We start from the raw sequence: 16,544 nt of genomic DNA on the forward strand, positions 1-16,544 counted from the left end.
CGGAAGACAATGATTTGGATGATGGCGAGTCGCTTCGGGTCGTCACCCCACCGTTCGCCTGTGACTTATAAAAGGCGGATAGCGAAGCCGTCCGCCCTCTCTCTCTCTCTCCTCCCTCTCGCCTGCCTGCCTCGCACTGTCTCCGCCTGTTTGCCACGCCCACTTCTTTGCCTCTCTGCTCCACCCTCTCTTCACTGCACCTCGTTGTCTGCCTGTCGCTGTATCTGCACTTGGGGTTGGTGTGCGGCAGATGTTTTTTTCTGGACCAGTGCAGAGCACACGTTTCCACGAGCCCCGGCAAAGTGATCAAGCAAGAGATAACGCACTGACTCTAAAGGTGGGATCACTCAAGAGGAACGTCTCCCAAAGTATACTGGCTTGTGCGGTCGGCTGACCACGCCAGGTATTGAGTGGCTGTTAGTTCTCATCTGCTCTCCTTCCTCTGGTTAACTCATCTTCATCGGGTCTGTGTGTGTGTGTTTATGTGATGGTGCCTGTCATAGCTTAAATTAAGATCGTAGAAGATATGATGGGATAAGTCTGCTCTGTGTCTGCTTTTGTAAAATGCTTGCCTTTTGTTGCACCCCACAAATTCCTTGCTATCCTCTGCTGTACATAATAATAAACCACATTTACTGTGCCACATACCATTCCTCGCTAAATGTAAATAAATGCTGTGCGTGGAAATGTTCCCAGATTGTTTTCATATTTTCCTTCATTGGTCCAACATGCAGGCCCGTCGCCAGGGCTCAGTATTAAGGGGGGCATATGAACTAGATGGGGGGGCACAATTATTATATTTAATATTTTTGATAACCCGGTATACTATTGTATTAATGCAGCATTGACGCATCTATACTGAGGTTGCAGTCGCATACTAACCAAATTGATCTCAGCTAGATTTAATACGTTCTGATGTTTTTTGCCTAAAATTATTGGAATGCAGGAGAGCCGCAACAAACTGTCACATTCACAATCCAGATATTCAATGATTAGACAATTGGCACCAATTCAGGTGTACTTATACAAGGTGTTGTCAAGAATTGGCATTAGAAAATTAATATACCAGAGATACAATGACTAAACGGGGGAGGTTGGCACCGGAATCAGTGCACTTTCAAATAATATACAGTAGGCTATGACCTGCGATCATCACGTTAAACTATCAACAGCAAATACGATCAGCCTGAAGATACCACAAGGTCCGCATTTAAAGCAGTCAATTACACAGAGGTAAGGTTATGCACAAAGCACTAGATATGGGATATGCAAAGCACCAAACATAACATTCAACTTAAACATCAGAAGTACAAAGCAGCCGACCACAGCGGGTGATGACCACAACCACAACCGCAACCTTTTTCCTTTTCTTAGCCATTTTTGTATATCCATGTCTTTTTCTACTGCCGCGAGCTCGCACTCTCCGTGACTCGTGTCACTAATCTCGAGACTCGCCAGATTTGACGGTTTTATTTATTAAATGATGCATGTACCAAAAACAGGTTTTATCTGCATAATTTCAAATGTAAGCACGATTGCAAACATACATATTTTTTAATTTTTATGAGAAAATTACTTTTGTAAGATGGAGGGTTGTGAAGGTCACACGGTGCACTTCATCTTTAATTTTGTAAATTTGTCTTTTCCTTATTCATATTATGACTATATTACATTTATACCTAACTTACAACCAATCAGGTAACCTGCTTAATAGGGCCTCCATATCGAAGACACTGATTGGCTATTCCTTAAAACTAAATGATCCACGATATGTATATATATATATATATATATATATATATATATATATATATATATATATATATATATATATATATATATATATATATATATATATATAAATATATATATATATATATATATATAAATATATATATATATATATATATAAATATATATATATATATATATATATAAATATATATATATAAATATATATATATATATATATATATATATATATATATATATATATATATATATATATATATAAATATATATATATATATATATATATATATATATATAAATATATATATATATATATATATATATATATATATATATATATATATATATATATATATATATATATATATATAAAACCACCCACAGCATCGACATTCGACACGAGGTCTTGGGTCTGTCTGTCGTCTTGGCTGTTGGCGTTGGTGCTTGCGTTATTATCTTTTATCTTGTGGGCTTGGACTGTATTGTCTTGCAAATTACTTTTGGAGATGCGCTGGCAAGGATACACTTATCTCTTGACTGTTATTCAAAGAAGAATATTATTAAAGAACAGTTTATCCAAGAAGGCCTTATTATTCACCACGTTGAACATCTGGAATAAGGGTTTTAGTTCACATAGGTGAACTTAAACAGCAAGGAGTTCACAGTGGGCACTCGTCCTTAAACACTAAGTTGTTCACAGGGTGCAACAGGGCATAAATGGGTGGCGTTAAGTGGGGGGGGGGGGCACCAGATGCACCATGAGGGCATTGCACCAAAATGCCCCCCCCCCCAAGCAACGGGCCTGCCAGCATGGTTCGTATCCTAGCCTAGCTGGGACATTATCCCCCAATGATCTGTTTCCTAGCCGGTACGTCCATGGCAGTTATGCTTGGCTGCATCTGATCTGGTCAGGTGATCCCAGTTTGAACAAGGCGTACCGAGGGCATGTCCCCCGGTAATTAGATAATGTGACCATTTTAGGTAACTGGTTGCCATTAGACGGAGGACCCTAAGTCACGTGGTTGAGTTATTGGTGTTCATGGTCGATTAGCAACCCACCGTGTCACGGAGTTATCTGTGTGCGATGGCCTGCGATTCTGGAGAGTTTGGTGGGAACCTGAGGTAGCTCCCAATCCCCCCCATCCCCCTCTCGTGGTCTTCTTGCCCCGACCCCGGGTCCATAATAATATAGATACACACACACAAAGTCTATATCCGATAATGTACGACCCCAAAATGGTGCGAAATAAAACACAACATTTCTTTGTGCAAAAGAAAACAAAAAAAACATTTCCTTTTTTTGTTTTTTGGCACACATTGTCAAGGCTCATATGAGAGCTAACACACAACGTACAACAAGGGGGGCAAGAGACAAGAGGGGCAGGAGAGGGAAGGACAAAACAGTGGGGAACAGAGACATTAGGAGATCTGTGAAAGGGAGAGGGATTGGGCGGGGTATACAAGATGGACACCACAGGGACTTTCAGGACCTCACACGACAGGGAACTTTTGGGAAGGAAAGCAGGGAGTTTGAATGAGGTGGGTTTGGGGTGGATTAACGGGGGTAGAAAAGACGGTGGTGTTGGATGGGGGAAGATAAGAGGTGGTGGTGAACAGCTGTTTTGAAGATCTGGAGGGAAGAATAGGATTGAAGAGAGTGTGGGAGTTTATTCCAAAGGTGGGGAAAAAGAGGAATGAAAGGGTAAGGTGAACAGTGGTTCGTGATTTTGATAGTTTCATCAGAAAGGGGTTGCTGGCGGACCTTGAGCGCCCTGCGGAAATGTGGGAGGGACATATAGCAGACGGGGGGGGGGGGGTTCAAACGGTCCTTTCGGAGATATATAGTGAGGGTGTGAAATTTGTCTGGATTGAAAGACATGTTCCACGTGTTGGACCAGTTTTGTGATTTTTACCCAGACCTGCAGTGAGTGAAGAAGCTGTTTCTTGCCGGTCTGAGGGATGACTGATGGTATGGCAGAGGATGGAGTCATCGGCAAAGTGATAAAGAGGATTTTACAGAGTGAGAGGGAGAGATCATTGATGAAAACCAGAAAAAGAACAGGGCCCATAACTCTGCCTTGAGGAACTCCAGCCTGGACAGGAAGAGGGGATGAAAGAACTCCATTTAGGGCCACACGTTGACTGCGACAGGAGAGGAAGTCTGTGAGCCATGAATGGAGATGGCCTTGGATACCGTAGGAAGAGAGTTTGGTGAATAGGGCAGGGTGCCAGACAGTGTCAAAAGCATGTGATATGTCCAGGGATACGGCTCGGATTTCATGTCCGGCATTGAGTACCTACATCCATTGATGGGAGAGCAGAAGCAGCATATCCAGGGTAGAGTGACCTGGTCTGAAACCAAATTGATGATCGGAAATCAAGCCATTGGAGAAGAGGAAGGATTTCATGTCTGAAGCGATGATGGATTCCATAACCTTGCTGTTGATTGGGAGAAGGCTAATTGGTTTGTAGTTGCAGGGATCTGCTTTTGCACCTTTATATGCAGGGCAGTAATGTTTGCTGATTTCCAAGCAGATGGCAGATGACCTTGAGCAAATGAGAGGGTGAATAGAACAGAGAGAGGGTGAGCAAGAGCAGAAGAGCAGGTTTTTAGGACACGTGGGCTGATGCCGTCTGGATCGGTTGTAGAATCCGAGTCGAGGTTTGACAACAAGCTCTCCACCTTGCCAGGAGAAAAGGATACAGAGTCCAGGGACAGTTGGGTGCGACTGGGTGAGGTGGGTAGAGAAAGTGATGGGTTTAGGACAAGATTTAGCTGCAAACACCGAGTTTAGGCATTCAGCCTTTTCACGTGCGGTATCAGCAGTGCGGCCATTTGAGGTAAGGGAGGGGATGGAGGGGGAACATACACCAGAAACAGATTTAATTAGATGCCACCAGGATTTTGAGGATGGAGAGAGGTTTGAGAGTTCAGACTTGAGATGAGAAAGATGTTGTTTTCTGGCTCTCCTGAGGGTAGATACACACTTGTTCTGAGCTTTATGGAAGGAACTGAGATTACCCTCAGTTGGGTTTGCTTTCCATGAGGCAAAGGCAAGTTGTTTCAGGACAACTGCCTCGCCACAAGCTTCAGTGAACCAAGGGCGAGAGTAAGGGTAGGACAACTGAAGACGAGAGGGGATAAATCTGTGCATGAGGGAGAGCAAGTTTGTTTGAAATAATTCCCAGGACGAGTTGATGTTGCAGAAAGTAGAGATGGGAGACCAGTGGGGAAGTTTTATGGATGCTTGGAGACCCTGCCAGTCAGCCTGAGTGAAATGCCAGACTCGACAGCACTGAGGTGGTTCTCTAATAACAGGAAGAGAGATGTCCACTTTGACAAGCACATGCTCAGATGAACCGATTGAAGCAAAGAAAGAACAGCAGATATTGTCAGGGAAATTTGTCAAAATCAGATCCAGAAGAGAAAGAGTACCGTTGGTTGAGATCCGGGTCGGGAAGTTGACCGATTCAGTCCCAATGAGTCGCAGACGTGCCATGGCAGGTGAGAGAGGTACCCACACCTCGCCAACTGGCATGTTGATAAATGAAGTCACCACATATGAGGAAGAGAGAATTCGGATGAGAGGATAGAAGAAGGTCCATGTTTTCAGACAGTGAGGTGTAAATGGAGTCATCACCATTTGGTGGACGGTACAACACAAATATAAACATGAGGAGGGAGTGGAGGGGAAGCCGTAGCCAGAGGAATTCCTGGGAGTGAGGGGGAGTGAGGGCAGTGCATGGAGAGTGAGGAATAGAGTCTTTGATGAATACCACATTTCCATCCTGGCCTCCAAAGCCAGTCGCCGCCTGGGAATCCTCCATCGTGCAAAGTCCTTCGTCAGCCCACCTGAGCTCCTGACCACATACAAAGCTTTCGTCCACAGCCTGATGGAATATTGCTCTCCCCTCTGGGCTGGTGCTCCTGCCTCTCACCTTTCTCGACTTCATGCTGTGGAAACCAAGTTGTCGACAAGGTATACAAAAAAAGAGCAACTCAGGTCTGTCGTACCGGAAGAGGGGGTAACCAGAGAGAGATACTCAGGAGTCAGGGATGTCTTGTTGGAGGAAAGTTTCTGTGAGGCAGATTTTGTCTGGTTTGTCAGTCGCAATCTGTATGGAAACATCTGTCAGGTTTGAGCGAAGACCCCGGATGTTTGAGGTCCACACTGTTAAGGAAGAGGGAGGGGTGGAGGCTTTGGGTGCAGGGTGGGTGGGGGGTAGGATGAGGGGGGGAGGTAAGTAAAGTTGTTGAAAGAGTGTGGGGGGGGTCGCAGAAGAGCTCGGGGAGAGGGCCGGATGAGGAGGAGAAAAGGCTCTGTGATGCTGGGTTTTGGTACAGTGGGGAGTTATAAGAGAGAGGGCAGAAGGCAGTTGAGGATTTAAGGAGGTGGATTGATGAGATGGAGGAGATAGGGCAGGGGAAGGAGGCAGTTTAGTGAATGTGAGGGGGGGCAACTTTGAGACGGGGGAGTGTGGGGGGTGATTATGCCTAGTGTAGGCTTAATGGTTCGGGTGGTGAGCTTGGGATCCTAGGGTCCTGAATTCAAATCCCCCTCAGCTGTTGAATTAATACCAGGCAGGGTTGACTCTGCCTGTCATCCTTCTGAGGTCGGCAAAATGAGTGCCAGCTTGCTGGTGTCCTGTGTCGGAGTGGTGACCCGTCCAGGATCGTACTCAATAGCCAAGGAGACTGCTTTGGCATCACCAACGCTCTGCACAGAGTATGGTCCCAATGGATGGATGGATGTGGGTGATTGGAGGGAGAAAGGTGAGAGGGGACTTTTTGAGAAAGATGAGAGGGAAGATAGAAAGTGGAAGAGTGCGACGGTTCCTTCAAAAAAAAAAACGTTCATACTCGTGCATGTGCTTTTAAAACGATGCAAAATGAAATAATTATTTTGTCCTCCACAAAATTGTGCATAAATCTCAATACAGACAGGTGTTTAGTTTTGTTCGTGCGGGATATTTTCTTGCCATGTTTATTTTATATGTACTTCCATTGTTTGTGTCTAAATGCCTCCAGGTTGCTTGTGCACCTGCTGTTATGTAATACTTGTATCTAATTTTATGAGCATCGCAAGAAGAACATGTTTCCGGAGCCGAGGTAATCTCACGTGACATGTCAAACCTCTCCCAAACCAGTGGTGGGATTTTCAGAAACCTTCCTTAACACTCATGATCATTCTCAAATTGTTGCTAGTTTTTTTATTTTTTTATTGTTTTTTTGTAAGAAGAAAGGCAACTCAAATTTTATGTGGCAGAGAGTGGCCTGAAAATGTCAAAAAAAAAACCGCTTTCACACATGATTAAAATACTAAAGAAGGTGATAAACAATTATTTGGCTTTTTTGCAAACAAAATTAGGTGATAAACAGCCTTTCTTAAACACTTTGAAGATGTATCAAAAATCTCCACTTCCAAGTGAGACATGGAACAATTTATCTTTCTGCACGTTCATTCAGTTAAAAATTCGATTTTGGTTCCCGATTTGAAATTATGAAAATTATTTCATAAGTTGATTGGGATGATGTTTTGTGGTCTGACAAAATGTGCTTGTGGTCTCCGGGACTCCGGAGCTGTGCGTTCTGGCATTTTAGATGTCTTGCATGGGTTAAAATCTCGACCCAGCGATAAGCTATCAACCTGCAGGCGTTTCATGTGCAGGCCAATAAATCGATGTGTGTGCTGTTGGTCGGATGCTTAGCTTGCGGACCAGTCTTCCGGCACTGGTCCTTGGTGGAGCTCAACGATCCCATAACGTGTTTTTTGGTGGGAAGAATAGTTGAGTTATCGCTGACACCCTGGTAAAATTCCATATTCCTGCTACTTTTGGCTGAATGTCAGGCCAAACCATGCAGTTCGTGAAAAACCCAGGCCAAACACTTTCCCCGGCCGACCCTATAAGAAGGTGGGAATAAATTGGGGTCGTTAACACAATGTAGATTTCACTTCGCATGTATTTCCGAAAAAGTAATAATTTTTGCAATCATTATTACAGACCTTCAGCATCGACACAATTCCTGTTCTATCCGCTCCACGCCATGTTCCCGTGAAATGTGACCCGCTAGCTCAATCCCTTATCAGGCACGTCAACCACTGATGGAAACACTTCTGGTCTATCCTTATTTCAGGGTTTACTCATACCACAAACTCTTATTCTTGGAACTTTGGAACTACTTTTCGAACCACAGTTTACCTTTTCATTGCTTTGTGCATTTCAGTTTCAGCGTACACATTGATAAGTCTGTCTTAGATGCGGCTTTCATTCAACGTAGTTTCACCAATAAAATACCACTATATATATATATATATATATATATATATATATATATATATATATATATATATATATATACATATATATATATATATATATACATATATATATATATATATATACATATATATATATATATATATACATATATATATATATATATATATATATATATATATATATATATATATATATATATATATATATATATATATATATATATATATATATATATATATATATATATACATATATATATATATATATATATATATATATATATATATATATATATATATATATATATATATATATATATATACATATATATACATATTCATATATACATACATATACACATTACTTTGCACAGCAATTTGTTTTTTGGAGAGAGGATTTAGATCATTGTGACGTCGGCAATCATATCAATGTCAATTACTGCATTGTTAATTTGGAATGAGAGTATACGCTGTTTGGTTGGCAAAGATATGTGTGAATGATGAGGCTAACAAAATATGGAGGTGGAAGCCAAAGCTAAAAGCTGATGGGGAGGAGTAGGCTATTCGTTCATCAGTGGAGAGGTAATCGAAGAGGAGTTGGGTTGATAGGAGGGTTGGGTTGACAGGAGGAAATCAGAAATGAATGCATATAAAAACCATAAAACTGCTCTTTTCACATTGTTATGCAACCATTTCATGCTACTCAGCTTTGCGTCAAAATGGCCGGTATGTTTTTGGCCCCAAGAATGGCCGGTGGCGGTTCCAACAAAGGTATTTAATCGAAGTACAACACAATCTGTGTTCTTTTTATTGCAGCATTGAGGTCATATAATGTAACTTGTTCTTGCTCTTTGTAAGTGAAATATTTCATCAAAATGTTCACTTTATTGCATGTGTTCACCGACAATGTAAATTGTTTAAATTGTTGAATTTTTGCCCTTTGTGTGTTTATACATTGTCAGAGAGGCGTTTGTGTGTCTACGTGTGTCTACGTGTGTGTGTGTGTGTGTTGCCATGTTTCTCAGAGATGGCTGAACGGATCCTCGTCAAACTTTGAGGTTCACCAGTGAGTGCCTGGGAGTGTTGTAGGTTTAAAAAAATAAAAAAAAAAGATTCAAAAAAGTTTTAAAAACAGAGTTGGATTTTCTTTTAATCACTCTCTCATGCCGAAGCCTTTATAGCTCCGTGAAAGGTAATATTAAATGATCCCAGACCCCATTCCTTAGTGGGTGTTGGGAAGTGTTTTTGGGCCCCACAAAAAAATAAAAATCGAACAACAATATTTTTTTATTTATTCAAAATGCCAACACGATTAGAACAGCACCGGGCGACACCAGGTACACCTGCTTCTATAAATCTATATAAATTTACGGATGCTCTCCGACAATTCTGTGATTTTTTCCAGGTGGATCGGGTTCGATGTCCATCAGCATGCAAAATTGCCCAAAAAAATTACCATGAAATTACCCCATTGTCTCGGGTCACTCACCTGCATTTATTTATTTTTCATTTATTTATATTTTCATTTACGGATGTTTTCCAACGGTTCTGTGATTTTTTTTTCTGGTGTTCCACCTTCAATGTCCGTTCGTACCTTCAAAGTAAAATTTTAGCTTCCTAGAGCACCCGGAAGGCACCGAACATTAATATATTAATATCAGTCAGGATGCCTGATGTTGGCTTCATGGTTAGGGGTTTGGGCTTGAGATCCAAGGATCCTGAGTTCAAATCCCACTCCGCAGTTGAATTAATACCAGGTGGGGTTGACTCTGCCTGTCATCCTTCCGAGGTCGGCAAAATGAGTGCCAATTTCCTGGTATACTGTGTTGGAGTGGTGACCTATCTCGGATTGTGCCCATTTACCAAGGAGACTGCTGAGGCAGCACTAACGCTCTGAACAGAGTACGGCCCCCATGGATGGATGAATCAGTCAGTGAGTGGTTAGAAGGTGATAGAGATAGAGAAAGATATACACACATACACATCAGATGCACCACCTGTCTGTGATGGTGAGCATCACCTCAGATTAGGTGGTGAGACATAATCCGTGGCGATGCTCACCATAACATTCAGGAGGTGCATCTGATGCATAAACAATGAACGTGGTCATCATCGGTTAAATATTTATTGGTGTGCCATCCTGATGAAAGCAAAATAAGCCCAAAATCCAGATCAGTGGTTCTGTTTGATGATTAACTCATGTTGACCATATAATCTTTGTCTGTTTGACAGTCACACCAGGCTGACGTCTTTGTGTTGGAGGTGACGCTTTGGTGTAGGACTGTGTCCAATGGGGACAGGCGGAGTGCTCGTCAGACTCCATGTTTTGATTATATATATATATATATATATATATATATATATATATATATATATATATATATATATATATATATATATATATATATATATATATATATATATATATATATATATATATATATAGTCGATTGTACACCCCCTTTCAAAATTTTCATCTTTTGTTGCCTTATAGCCTGGAAATAGATTTCATTAAATCAGACTTTTTTCCACCTTTATTTACACATTGTAACCCACAACTTTCATAGTTGACTGGGCTACTCGACAACATTTATCTTTTTGCTCCTTCGCCACTGCATTGTAGCTTTGGGTCAGTATGCTGAAAAGTGAACTTCTGTCCCAATGTCAGCTTTCTTGCAGAGGGCAGCATGTTTTCTTCTTGGATTTTTCTGTATTTTGCTTCATATATTCTCCCTTCCATGCTGACAAGTGTCCCAGTCCCTGCTGATGAGAAACGTCCCAGAACATGATGCTGCCACCACCATGCTTCACAGTAGGGATGGTGTTCTTTAGATGATGTGCCGAGTTGGGTTTGCACCAAACATAATGTTTTGCATTTTGTCCAAAAAGTTCCATCTTGATTTTGTCAGACCACAAAACTTTTTGTTGCATGGCTTCAGAATCCCTGGAGTGTTTTTTTGCATCCCTCAAATGGGCCTCAAGGTGGGCTTTTTTGAGGAATGACTTCCTTCTTGCCACCCTACCATACTGGCCAGACTTATGGAGTGCTTGGGATATTGTTGTCACATGCACACAGTGACCAGTCTTTGCCATAAATGCATGTAGTTCTTTCAAAGTTGCCATTGGCCTCTTGGTGCCCTCTCTGATCAGTCTCCTTGTTTGGTCATCCAGGTTGGAGGGACAGCCTGATCTAGGCAGGTCTTAGTGTTGTTATATGTTTTCCACTTCTTCATGATTGTCTTGACTGTGCTCCAAGGGAGATTCAAGGCCTTTGAAATATATTTATACCTGTCCCCTGATCTGTGTCTTTCCACAACTATATCCTGGAGGTCTTTTGAAAGCTCAGTGGTGCTCATGGTTGAGTCTTTGCTGTGAAATGCACTACCCAGCAGAGGAAACCTACAGGAACAGCTGATTTTATTCTGAAACTAGAAGGGCACTCGGTAGGGCACGTACCTCCGCCACATAATGCCTGATCTGCGAGAACATATCAGGCCCAATACATTTTTGACATATCAAGCTATACAGTGCTATATCGTTTTTGGCTCTATCTCTCAATGGTGAAGAATCACTTAAAAATATATATAATTCTCGTGTCCAGATCCGAATTCGGATCTTCACCAAAATCGAATAAATTCGTCCTTGCGACACACTCAACCTGTCCACAAAGTTTCATCCGAATCCGTCCGCAACTTTATGAGATATCGCGTTCTATATCATTTTTAGCCCGATCTCTCAATGGTGAAGGAGGAGGAGGATATTGGGACCATACTCTGTGCAGAGCGTTGGTGCTATTTAAGCAGTCTCCTTGGCTTTTGGGCACAATCCTGGATGGGTCGCCACTCCAACACAGTAAACCAGCATGCTGGCACTCATTTTGCTGACATCGGAAGGATGACAGGCCGAGTTAACCCCACCTGGTATTAATCCAACGGCAGAGCGGGATTTGAACTCAGTCCCTGGGATCCAAAGCCTACCACCCTAACCATTAAGCCAACACCAGGCATAACGGTGAAGAATCACTTAAAAAAAATTGTCAGATCCAGTTCTGGATCTTCACCAAAATTGAATCACTTCTGCCTTGCCATACACCCGATGTGTCCACCAAGTTTCATCCGAATCTGTACACAACGTTTTGAGATATCATGCTGTATATCGTTTTTGGTCCAATCTCTCAATGGTGAAGAATCGCTTTAAAAATTATAGTCGGATCTGGATCTTCACCAAAATCTAATCACGTCATCCTTGGCACACACCGAATCTTTCCACAAAGTTTCATCCGAATCCGTCCACAACTTTTTGAGATATCCCATACACGAACAAACAGACAGACAGAAAAATAGACACAAAGGGGTGGAAACATAACCTCCTTCACCATCGGTGGCAGAGGTAATAATCAGAATCACAATAATTTAACATAGACGGAGACCAATTAACTTGATGTGTGATTTTGAAGGTGATTGGTTACACCTCAGCTAATTTTCAATTGCTATTATAAAGGGGGGGGGGGTGGACACTGATCCAACCAAGAAATTCTAGTTTTGTATTTTTAATTAATTTCCTGAAATTTATATAATTTGTTTTTCACTTGGAAGTTGTGGGTTACGATGTGAAAATAAAGGTGGAAAAAGTTTGATTTGGATGTCATTTAATTCCAGGCTACAAGGCAACAAAAGATGAAAATTTTTGAAAGGTGATGTAGACTTTCTCTTGGCACTGCATCGAATGCATCTCGAATATAAAGCTCTTTCTAACCACTGACTGACCGACTCACTCACTGACTCACTGACAAATATTCATGTTCGGTACCTTCCGGGTGACATAGAAAGCTGAAATTTTGCGAGCCGATGGACATCGAAGCCGATACACCGGGAAAAAAAAAATCACAGAACCGTTGGAATGCATCCGCAAATTTAAATTCTAAATAAATGAAAAAACAAATGCAGGTGAGTGACCAGAGATGATGGGGAAGCATGGTTCGTTGTTATTGCTTACAATGTGCAAACATACCCTGCTCGTGTGTGTTAATAAATAAATATATATATATATATATATACATACACGAGTATATGTATATGTATATATATATATACACGAGTATATGTATATGTATATGTATATATATATATATATATATATATATATATATATATATATATATATATATATATATATATATATATATATATATATATATATATATATATATATATATATTGTTGCGGTCTTCGCGCCCGCCGGCGTGCGAACGGCCACGTAACTCGAATCGCGGCACGTCGCCCACCGGACGGACAATCCAGTCGTGACCCTCTCGGACTAATGCCGGGAACCAGTCACGGGTGGACCTTTCGGTCTCACCGCGATCGAGCCAATCAGCCCCCGCGTGGGATAGGGTTGCTCGCCAAATTCGAACTACCTAAGTACCCACGCGGAGGGTAGACCGGGCGATCGCACCTCGCCGCAGGTCGACTTCGGACACGGGCCACTTAAGCGACCCGTTCCGTACTATCAGAATAACCGAGCGGTGTTATCGTCGACCTCGACGGTTCGATTAATTATCGGGCGTATTCAGCCCACTACCAACCCTTTACGTGAAGCAAGATGGGGATTCAATGGAGGAAAAGACGAAGCGAAGCGGGAGAACAGTTCAACAATAAAGCACATTTATTCGCGACGAACGGAAAGCACACAAATACAATTCCACCAAATGCACACAAAAAAAGAAAACACAATTCCATTTACACAAAAAGCAAACATAAAAGTGAAAACACAGTGCAGAGCTAATACCGACTACCGAGCACACGGCAACACTTATACAATTCTACTTCACAGACGGCGCCGACAACACATACCCAAAACCAAGGAAAAGAAATCCCCCAAGAATGGGGCAGGCCTGAGGCCGAGACCGGGTCGGGCCTACCCGTCTGGTGATGAGACGCGGAGCGGCGATGGCCCCGCAACCCGCGGGCCTCGTGGACGGTGTCTGGTCGGGGGTGGGAACGGGGCCCCCTTGGTCGCACTATCTCAGCGCGGGGGGAAACAGGAGGGGGTTGCTGATGCTCGGGGTATAGAGGATCTTTATTATGTGCGACGAGCGTCTCCACCTCGGCCAGGTCGCGCTGTCGGCCTCCCTCGGGTGCAGCTTCCTGCACGACGCGAGCACCCCCTCGTCTGGTGTCGCCGCCTTTCCACAGCTCCGTCCCCTCCGTTCCGACTCCACCGCACACGACGAGCAGCTCCACCGCCCGCGAAGTCTTGACCCTCTGCTTCCGACTCTCCTCTTCTTGACTCTCCGACCCCGTTCTGCTGACTCTCTCTCGTTCTCCTTTGCGACTCTCCTTGTTCGTTCTCGTTTGCGATTCTCCCTTCTGACTCACGAACACCGTCCTTTTATCCCCCCGTAACTTCGCCTTTGACCCCCTCCCTTTGACCTTTCACCTCGCTCCCCATTGGCCCGAGAAAAAGTGGGCGTGAAGGCTTTTTGATCCACAAATTTGCATATATCGATCGCCCTGGGGGCGGGGCCAATTCGCCCCTCGCTCACCGATTGGACGTCAAAAAGTGGGCGTGTGTCGTTTTTGATCCGTTTTTGAAGCAGAAAATCCGTGATTTTGTACACGCTGTTCGACGCGCGTTCTGCATGAGTCCAACACCGGTACCCACAGCGGGGCAAGAACGGTGGCGATGCTACGGTTGTGAGGTGTGCGTGAAGGTCGTGGCGGTTGTGGTGAAGCGGTGGTTGTGGTCGGTGGTTGATGTTGTGGTTGTGATCATGGCGGTTGGTCCAAAATAAAGATAGTAAAAGAAAAACGGCTATCCTGAAGAGTCGCAGCTCGCATAAATGACATGTATTCCCACTAGACAACGGGTTTGGGCCTAACTACACATGCACTTACCGAGATACCTCACCTAAGGGACCTGAATGGTGGTTTGCGAATCTGGTAACCACAACAATATATATATATATCATCCTTAGATTGGAAATGCATTTATGTTTTATTTTAAAAAACGATGCTGGGAGAGAAACTTTTCCTTTGTGAAAAGCCAAAGAAACATCATCAAGCACAATTGTTGAGTTTAATTTTTACCTTATATTTTTCCCTTTTAGTGTTGTACGTTTCTCTACTGCTTCTTCTTTTTCATCTTGCTCTGCAAGTCGAAGCACAAAGTGTGTTACGTGAGTTTCTTTTATACTACGACTACTTCAAGGGCACTAATTAATCCCACATTTTTGTGAGGCTTGTTGTGGGAAAGGATTGGGCTGAGTCTTTCAGGAACTCGCCGGCCATGTCCGACGTTCGACTGGAACTGTTTGAGCAGGATGTTGTAACTTGCTCGGAATTCCGTAGCTAACTCACCTACTATTCGTAAAAGATGCCATTAGATCGCCATCATCTATTATCCACTACGACAAGTGCACGCAGGTGGGCCACCCAATTTAAAGTCCATTTGAGGTGCAGTGCACACATTACTCCCTGGTCCTGCATGAGAAACACCAGGATGACCGTTTATAGCTGGGTCGAGATTCAAACCCAGGTGAGTGCGCACACTTCCAAGCTATCCTCACGTGCAGACAACTGATGGTGATGAAATATAACAAAGTGAGTGTAGTCCATTGTCAAACACAGTTTGTGGATTCAATACTTTATCAGAATACTTATGTTATCATGCAGTGATGAGGCAATTATATTTTATTGCCCCGACTTCACAAACATAATTGAAGTCGCGAGGTTATATTTTTCAAATGAAAAATATTTTCACGAACCTGATTCAGAGTAAAAGCGTTGTTCATAGAAATTACCCACTCACGATTGATCCCCAAATTGAGTACAGTACATGCGTAAAGCAAATTCTACAGTAACAAGCTCGAATGAGCTAAGATCCTCGTCCTCTTTATGATGACGTCATAAAAACGAATATGACGTCATTGTGATGTATCAGGTTTGCGATAAATTATCTGTGCTGATGCCCGGCTTGATTCCCGCAAACAAAATTCAAACGGCTTGCCTAGTTTCGGAGATAATGGTATAGGCGATTTCCATTAGCGGCGATATTATGACGCCAACTTTTTTTCTCGGAAGAATTTCCAAAATCGGAGATGGTTACTGCCTGAGCGTGGGCTTTCTGCATATACATGGCAAGTTTGACGAAGATCCGATGAAAACTCTGGGTTGTGAAACAAAAAGTCAAAAAATAGGAATGACGTCATATGATGGCCGATCATATAAGATCCAAGATGGCCGACTGTCGGCCATTTAGTTGTTAAAAAAAAAAACACCCGGTAACGAACACGGCCTCACCCATTTCTCGAACATGCATTTACCAATGTTAAAACTTGGCAAACAGATAAGGACTAATGGCTTACATTTGCGTGTCATTTCTTTTCGAGATCAGATCCAAGATGGCCGACTGGCGGCCATTTTGTTACTTAAATGTGTCCCCAACCATTTCTCAGATATGCGTGGTGCGATTTTGTTCAAACTTGGCTCAAGCACAGTACACGATGGCATA

The 16,544-nt window shown here is 42.7% G+C and overlaps 1 protein-coding gene across 3 annotated transcripts in view; it reads left to right on the forward strand.

Moving 5' to 3' along the window:
- The first annotated feature begins 8,666 nt into the window (after window positions 1-8,666).
- Window positions 8,667-16,544, forward strand: part of LOC147028568 (uncharacterized) — a 33,319-nt gene continuing 25,441 nt past the window's right edge. For 2 of the 3 annotated variants that reach the window (XM_085879102.1, XM_085879103.1), the window contains exons 1-2: window positions 8,741-8,804; window positions 15,142-15,210. In XM_085879102.1, coding sequence (XP_085735228.1) covers window positions 8,753-8,804; window positions 15,142-15,210 — 121 coding nt within the window. In that variant the 5' untranslated portion in view covers window positions 8,741-8,752. Of the gene's footprint in view, window positions 8,805-15,141; window positions 15,211-16,544 lie in introns of all 3 variants that reach the window. The other variant, XM_085879104.1, reaches the window with a different exon arrangement.

The sequence above is a fragment of the Eptatretus burgeri genome, chromosome 4 (genome assembly GCF_056783735.1).
Source record: "Eptatretus burgeri isolate ZD-2024b chromosome 4, Ebu_testis_v1, whole genome shotgun sequence".
Lineage (NCBI taxonomy): Eukaryota > Metazoa > Chordata > Myxini > Myxiniformes > Myxinidae > Eptatretus > Eptatretus burgeri.